Here is an 8,462-nt window from a genome sequence, read left to right on the forward strand (position 1 = left end):
TAGTGATGTATCAGACCCGGGGGCTGGAGGAGGTCCTGCTTATACTATACTGCTCCACCTGCTCTGTACCGTTACACTGGCCCGTCCATCCTTGTATAGAGATCATAGTGATGTATCAGACCGGGGGCTGGAGGAGGTCCTGCTTATACTATACTGCTCCACCTGCTCTGTAGCGTTACACCGGCCCGTCCATCCTTGTATAGAGATCATAGTGATGTATAAGACCCGGGGGGCTGGAGGAGGTCCTGCTTATACTATACTGCACCACCTGCTCTGTACCGTTACACCGGCCCGTCCATCCTTGTATAGAGATCATAGTGATGTATCAGACCCGGGGGCTGGAGGAGGTCCTGCTTATACTATACTGCTCCACCTGCTCTGTACCGTTACACTAACATGTCATGATAAATAATTGGGGTTCTCGTTACACGGATCATTAGACTTTGTCTCTGATAAATCCCTGGTGGGACGGTGGATCCCAGCACTGACGGCTCTCTCCTTCCTCCCCCGCAGCCAAAGACCTGGTGTCCCGCCTGATGGAGGTGGAGCAGGACCAGCGGGTGACAGCGGCCGACGCCATCAGCCATGAGTGGTGACGTCTTTCCTCTGTTACCATTGACCTCACTCGTTCCCATCATCACCTGCGCCATCATGTCCCACCCATGTGTCACCCATACATGGCGTCACCGGCCGCGGATATCATGCTCCCTCAGTCCTAGCTTAGGCCTCATCTACACCCTGTCAGGGGGTTCCCCTTGGGGTGACAGGTCCCAGCAGATGGTATAAGGGAGGCCAGAAAACACAGACCATCCGCAGCAGGTATCAGACTGTGCAGGACTCCTCTGTGGGCACCAGGAAGCTGGACCAGTGGTAAGCTAGGCCCGATCGGCCTGCAGGGGGGCGGCATCGGCCTGCAGGGGGGCGGCATCGGCCTGCAGGGGGGCGGCATCGGCCTGCAGGGGGGGGGCGGCATCGGCCTGCAGGGGGGGGCGGCATCGGCCTGCAGGGGGGCGGATCGGCTATGCTGTATCAGCAGATCTCAAGACACAACAGCCGAGCCTATATTTATAGACTTTAACTCAGTTCTGGAAAATTCTGGGTTGCTAGCCAATCACAGCCTGCTGTACCTTAGGATAGGTACATTTACGTTTGTTTTTAACATGGATATATTAACCCTTTGAACCAGAATGCAGTGCTTGTACAAACACCCTCTGTGGACAGTAGAGGAGAGCTGAACAGAAGGGGACGATGGCCCATAAGTGGGATTGAAGGCGGCATGGAGAGGTCTGCAGAATTTAGTATAGGCCCGGCCTGTGGGACAGCTCCAGCGGTCATCATTAACACATAGACATGTGGGGGCAGTGCTGCAGGGTAAAGCATCTTGTGGGATTAGTAATCTGACTTCATCTGTTACAGGATTTCAGGAAACGCAGCATCAGACAAAAACATCAAAGATGGAGTCTGCGCTCAAATCGAGAAAAACTTTGCTAAAGCCAAATGGAAGGTGAGAGGTTACAGACACCGAGTGCAGAGCGTGACGGCGGAGCCCGTAGTGAGGGGGCGCTCAGACGGCGGAGCCCGTAGTAGTGGGGAGCTCGGAAGGCGGAGCCTGTAGTAGTGGGGAGCTCAGACGGCGGAGCCTGTAGTAGTGGGGAGCTCAGACGGCGGAGCCCGTAGTAGTGGGGAGCTCAGACGGCGGAGCCCGTAGTGATGGGGCCCTCGGGCGGCGGAGCCCGTAGTGATGGGGCGCTCGGGCGGCGGAGCCCGTAGTGATGGGGCGCTCGGGCGGCGGAGCCCGTAGTGATGGGGCGCTCGGGCGGCGGAGCCCGTAGTGATGGGGCCCTCGGGCGGCGGAGCCCGTAGTGATGGGGCCCTCGGGCGGCGGAGCCCGTAGTGATGAGCCTGCAGTAGTGGGGCGCTCGGGCGGCGGAGCCCGTAGTGAGGGGGCGCTCGGGCGGCGGAGCCTGTAGTGAGGGGGCGCTCGGGCGGCGCAGCCTGTAGTGACGGGGCGCTCGGGCGGCGCAGCCTGTAGTGACGGGGCGCTCGGGCGGCGCAGCCTGTAGTGACGGGGCGCTCGGGCGGCGGAGGCTGTAGTGACGGGGCGCTCGGGCGGCGGAGCCTGTAGTGACGGGGCGCTCGGGCGGCGGAGCCTGTAGTGACTGGGCGCTCGGGCGGCGGAGCCTGTAGTGACGGGGCGCTCGGGCGGCGGAGCCTGTAGTGACGGGGCGCTCGGGCGGCGGAGGCTGTAGTGACGGGGCGCTCGGGCGGCGGAGCCTGTAGTGACGGGGCGCTCGGGCGGCGGAGCCTGTAGTGCCGGCGGAGCCTGTAGTAGTGGGGCGCTCGGGCGGCGGAGCCTGTAGTAGTGGGGCGCTCGGGCGGCGGAGCCTGTAGTGACGGGGCGCTCGGGCGGCGGAGCCTGTAGTGCCGGCGGAGCCTGTAGTAGTGGGGCGCTCGGGCGGCGGAGCCTGTAGTAGTGGGGCGCTCGGGCGGCGGAGCCTGTAGTGACGGGGCGCTCGGGCGGTGGAGGCTGTAGTGACGGGGCGCTCGGGCGGCGCAGCCTGTAGTGACGGGGCGCTCGGGCGGCGGAGGCTGTAGTGACGGGGCGCTCGGGCGGCGGAGCCTGTAGTGACGGGGCGCTCGGGCGGCGGAGCCTGTAGTGACTGGGCGCTCGGGCGGCGGAGCCTGTAGTGACGGGGCGCTCGGGCGGCGGAGCCTGTAGTGACGGGGCGCTCGGGCGGCGGAGGCTGTAGTGACGGGGCGCTCGGGCGGCGGAGCCTGTAGTGACGGGGCGCTCGGGCGGCGGAGCCTGTAGTGCCGGCGGAGCCTGTAGTAGTGGGGCGCTCGGGCGGCGGAGCCTGTAGTAGTGGGGCGCTCGGGCGGCGGAGCCTGTAGTGACGGGGCGCTCGGGCGGCGGAGCCTGTAGTGCCGGCGGAGCCTGTAGTAGTGGGGCGCTCGGGCGGCGGAGCCTGTAGTAGTGGGGCGCTCGGGCGGCGGAGCCTGTAGTGACGGGGCGCTCGGGCGGTGGAGGCTGTAGTGACGGGGCGCTCGGGCGGCGCAGCCTGTAGTGACGGGGCGCTCGGGCGGCGGAGGCTGTAGTGACGGGGCGCTCGGGCGGCGGAGCCTGTAGTGACGGGGCGCTCGGGCGGCGGAGCCTGTAGTGACTGGGCGCTCGGGCGGCGGAGCCTGTAGTGACGGGGCGCTCGGGCGGCGGAGCCTGTAGTGACGGGGCGCTCGGGCGGCGGAGGCTGTAGTGACGGGGCGCTCGGGCGGCGGAGCCTGTAGTGACGGGGCGCTCGGGCGGCGGAGCCTGTAGTGCCGGCGGAGCCTGTAGTAGTGGGGCGCTCGGGCGGCGGAGCCTGTAGTAGTGGGGCGCTCGGGCGGCGGAGCCTGTAGTGACGGGGCGCTCGGGCGGCGGAGCCTGTAGTGCCGGCGGAGCCTGTAGTAGTGGGGCGCTCGGGCGGCGGAGCCTGTAGTAGTGGGGCGCTCGGGCGGCGGAGCCTGTAGTGACGGGGCGCTCGGGCGGTGGAGGCTGTAGTGACGGGGCGCTCGGGCGGCGCAGCCTGTAGTGACGGGGCGCTCGGGCGGCGGAGGCTGTAGTGTCGGGGCGCTCGGGCGGCGGAGCCTGCAGTAGTGGGCCATTCAGTGCTCTCGGTTTAGGGGGGGGGGATACTTTAGGACCAGCGCCGCCTCTCACCCTCCCGGGTCCCCGGTTTGTGTTGCAGAAAGCCGTGCGAGTGACCACCATGATGAAGCGGCTCCGAGCCCCGGAACAGAGCGAGTCCAAGACTCCTTCTCCGTCCAATGAGAGCGAGAGGACCCCAGGCCTGACCACCCCGGCCCCCTCACCTGCCAGCACCCCGGCCGAGGACACCCCGACTGTGCTCACTCCGGACGGCAGCGGCTGAGAGCCGGAAGACCCCTCCACCGCCGAGCATCCTCATTAACCCTTCCCTCCCCTCCGCCCGGGAGGGGTCTCTGCAGTCATTGTCGCTGTCAGAGAGACCTGCATCCGATCGCAGCGCACAGCCGGTCCCATCGATTGCTGGGCAGAACCGCAGCGCTTCCCCCACCGCATTAACCCCTTCACTGCTAGAGCAGAGCCTTCATTTTCCTGCCGCATCCCCTTAGTTGCTAGAACGTTGCGCACCATTAGAGGAAGGTTATTGCCCCTTCTGCCCCTCGTCATGGTCCGCGCCTCGCACCCTCATTTCTCCGCGCCATAGATAACTGGAAGCGACCTACAAAGCAAAACTAAACTTATTACTGAAACTTTTTCATGAATTGTAACTTTTTAGTCTCCTTGACGCCTCTTTGTGGCAATCCCCCCCCCCCCCCTCCGTGTCCGCGCTCCTGGGAGGGGGCGCACTATAACATGAGAGCCATAACCCCCTCCTCAGTACAGGACACTGAAGATCCGAAAGGTCCACTCTGAACCCAGTCTGCAGTGTTGCCCCAGGCTGCCCCATTGTCCTCCTCTGCCCCCCGGGGCATGTAATGTACAGACCCCCCCTGTGTTTTGTAAGCTTTCTTTAAATAAATGTGCTGCTTATCCCATGTGCTGCCGCGTTCTTAATGGGAGGAGGGGCCAATCATTCACTGCTCCTCAGGGGCGGAGTCTAAGTAACAACATGTTTCTCTTCATGGCACGTACACCACCCCCCACCGGAGCCTCTACGGCACGTACAACACCCCCCACCGGAGCCTACACGGCACGTACAACCCCCCCCCCCACACACACACACACCGGAGCCTACACGGCATGTACACCCCCCCACCGGAGCCTACACGGCACGTACCCCCCCCCCCCCACAGGAGCCTACACGGCACGTTAACCCCCCCCCCCCCCCCCCCCCACAGGAGCCTACACGGCACGTTAACCCCCCCCCCCCCCCACAGGAGCCTACACGGCACGTACACCACCCCCCACCGGAGCCTCCGCGGCACGTACAGGCACCCCACCGGAGCCTCCACGTCACGTACACCCCCCCACACACACACACACACCGGAGCCTCCACGGCACGTACAGCCCCCACCGGAGCCTCCGCGGCACGTACAGCCCCCACCGGAGCCTCCGCGGCACGTACACCCCCCCCCCCCCCCACACCGGAGCCTCCACGGCACGTACACCCCCACACCGGAGCCTCCACGTCACGTACACCCCCACACACACACACACACCGGAGCCTCCACGGCACGTACACCCCCCCCCCCCCCACCGGAGCCTCCACGTCACGTACACCCCCCCACACACACACACACCGGAGCCTCCACGGCACGTACACCCCCACACCGGAGCCTCCACGGCACGTACACCCCCACACCGGAGCCTCCACGTCACGTACACCCCCCCACACACACACACACCGGAGCCTCCACGGCACGTACACCCCCACACCGGAGCCTCCACGTCACGTACACCCCCACACATACACACACACCGGAGCCTCCACGGCACGTACACCCCCCCCCCCCCACCGGAGCCTCCACGTCACGTACACCCCCCCACACACACACACACCGGAGCCTCCACGGCACGTACACCCCCACACCGGAGCCTCCACGGCACGTACACCCCCACACCGGAGCCTCCACGTCACGTACACCCCCCCACACACACACACACCGGAGCCTCCACGGCACGTACACCCCCCCCCCCCCCACCGGAGCCTCCACGGCACGTACACACACACACACACCCCACTGGAGCCTCCGCGGCACGCACACACGCACACCCCCCCCCACCGGTGCCTCCACGGCACGCCCCCCCCCCCCCCCACCGGAGCCTACACGGCACGTACACCCCCCCCCCCACCGGAGCCTCCACGGCACGCACACCCCCCCCCCCCCCCCACTGGAGCCTCCACGGCACATACACCAACCCCCCCCCGGAGCCTACACGGCACGTACAACACTCCACCGCGGCCTAGCCTTTTCTTGGGGCCTTGAGGCAGCCGGGGCCCAAAATACTGGAGTGGCTGGCGTTTGCGGCCTAGGGCATGCTGTGGTCACGGTGCCTGGTGGTATGTGCAAGAAATATGGAGGGAGAGGCTGATGTACTGGATCTCCTTGGGGCAATCCCTGAGTGTTTGTAATAAATGTCCCTGGGTAATGTATGGGGAGCCTGTGGTGGTAACAGCCGTATCCAGGGATCAGACGGAAGTAACGTTTTACAAATCAACTTACAGCAGCAGGCAATGCCCTAAACGGTCTCTCAGCAGATGCTGGTACTGGAGGGTCATGGAGAGGAGTCCTCAGGAATAAAGCACCAGCCTGGTAGTAGATGCTGGGAGAATGGAGATGGAACTGTGTCCACACTGTGTAGCTCTGAGTCTCCTGACTCTGGTCCTGGTATTGGGTGCTGTGTCTCTGACCATGAGAAGGCACATGAGATCCAAGAGCCTCGCTGGAAAGAGGCCTGTGCTTCCCCTGCACATGGTATTTATACCCCCCCGGTCAGGTGGTAGCTCCTCTCCAATCACACTCCAAGTTACAATACAGCCACACCACCGGAGCCTCCGCATCACGTATACCCCCCCCCCTACCGGAGCCTACACGGCACGTACGCCACCCCCCACCGGAGCCTCCGCGGCACGTACACCACCCCCCACCGGAGCCTCCGCGGCACGTACAGCCACCCCACCGGAACCTCCACGGCACGTACAGCCCCCACCGGAGCCTCCGCGGCACGTACACCCCCCCCCACACCGGAGCCTCCACGTCACATACACCCCCCCCCACACACACACACACCGGAGCCTCCACGGCACGTACACACACACACCCCACCGGAGCCTCCACGGCGCGTACACCCCCCCCACACACACACACACCGGAGCCTCCACGGCACGTACACACACACACACACCCCACCGGAGCCTCCACGGCACGTACACCCCCCCCCCCCCCACACCGGAGCCTCCACGTCACGTACACCCCCCCACACACACACACACCGGAGCCTCCACGGCACGTACACCCCCACACCGGAGCCTCCACGGCACGTACACCCCCACACCGGAGCCTCCACGTCACGTACACCCCCCCACACACACACACACCGGAGCCTCCACGGCACGTACACCCCCCCCCCCCACCGGAGCCTCCACGGCACGTACACACACACACACCCCCCACCGGAGCCTCCGCGGCACGCACACACGCACACCCCCCCCCACCGGTGCCTCCACGGCACGCCCCCCCCCCCCCCACCGGAGCCTACACGGCACGTACACCCCCCCCCCCACCGGAGCCTCCACGGCACGCACACCCCCCCCCCCCCCCCACTGGAGCCTCCACGGCACATACACCAACCCCCCCCCGGAGCCTACACGGCACGTACAACACTCCACCGCGGCCTAGCCTTTTCTTGGGGCCTTGAGGCAGCCGGGGCCCAAAATACTGGAGTGGCTGGCGTTTGCGGCCTAGGGCATGCTGTGGTCACGGTGCCTGGTGGTATGTGCAAGAAATATGGAGGGAGAGGCTGATGTACTGGATCTCCTTGGGGCAATCCCTGAGTGTTTGTAATAAATGTCCCTGGGTAATGTATGGGGAGCCTGTGGTGGTAACAGCCGTATCCAGGGATCAGACGGAAGTAACGTTTTACAAATCAACTTACAGCAGCAGGCAATGCCCTAAACGGTCTCTCAGCAGATGCTGGTACTGGAGGGTCATGGAGAGGAGTCCTCAGGAATAAAGTACCAGCCTGGTAGTAGATGCTGGGAGAATGGAGATGGAACTGTGTCCACACTGTGTAGCTCTGAGTCTCCTGACTCTGGTCCTGGTATTGGGTGCTGTGTCTCTGACCATGAGAAGGCACATGAGATCCAAGAGCCTCGCTGGAAAGAGGCCTGTGCTCCCCCTGCACATGGTATTTATACCCCACCCCCCGGTCAGGTGGTAGCTCCTCTCCAATCACACTCCAAGTTACAATACAGCCACACCACCGGAGCCTCCGCATCACGTATACCCCCCCCCCCACCGGAGCCTCCGCGGCACGTACGCCACCCCCCACCGGAGCCTCCGCGGCACGTACACCACCCCCCACCGGAGCCTCCGCGGCACGTACAGCCACCCCACCGGAACCTCCACGGCACGTACAGCCCCCACCGGAGCCTCCGCGGCACGTACACCCCCCCCCACACCGGAGCCTCCACGTCACATACACCCCCCCCCCCCCCCCACACACACACACCGGAGCCTCCACGGCACGTACACACACACACCCCACCGGAGCCTCCACGGCGCGTACACCCCCCCCCCACACACACACACCGGAGCCTCCACGGCACGTACACACACACACACACCCCACCGGAGCCTCCACGGCACGTACACCCCCCCCCCCCACACCGGAGCCTCCACGGCACGTACACACACACACACCCCCCACCGGAGCCTCCGCGGCACGTACACAACCCCCCCCCCACACCGGAGCCTCCACGGCACGTACACACACACACAC

The 8,462-nt window shown here is 65.2% G+C and overlaps 1 protein-coding gene across 1 annotated transcript in view; it reads left to right on the forward strand.

Moving 5' to 3' along the window:
* The window catches only part of LOC140104615 (caM kinase-like vesicle-associated protein), a 43,091-nt gene extending 38,537 nt beyond the window's left edge, over positions 1 to 4,554 (forward strand). Inside the window, exons 4-6 of the mRNA XM_072128234.1 lie at positions 514 to 592; positions 1,417 to 1,504; positions 3,723 to 4,554. Coding sequence (XP_071984335.1) covers positions 514 to 592; positions 1,417 to 1,504; positions 3,723 to 3,905 — 350 coding nt within the window. The 3' untranslated portion in view covers positions 3,906 to 4,554. The remainder of the gene's footprint in view (positions 1 to 513; positions 593 to 1,416; positions 1,505 to 3,722) is intronic.
* The last annotated feature ends 3,908 nt before the right edge of the window (positions 4,555 to 8,462 follow it).

The sequence above is a fragment of the Engystomops pustulosus genome, chromosome 10 (genome assembly GCF_040894005.1).
Source record: "Engystomops pustulosus chromosome 10, aEngPut4.maternal, whole genome shotgun sequence".
In the NCBI taxonomy this organism is placed as follows: Eukaryota; Metazoa; Chordata; class Amphibia; order Anura; family Leptodactylidae; genus Engystomops; species Engystomops pustulosus.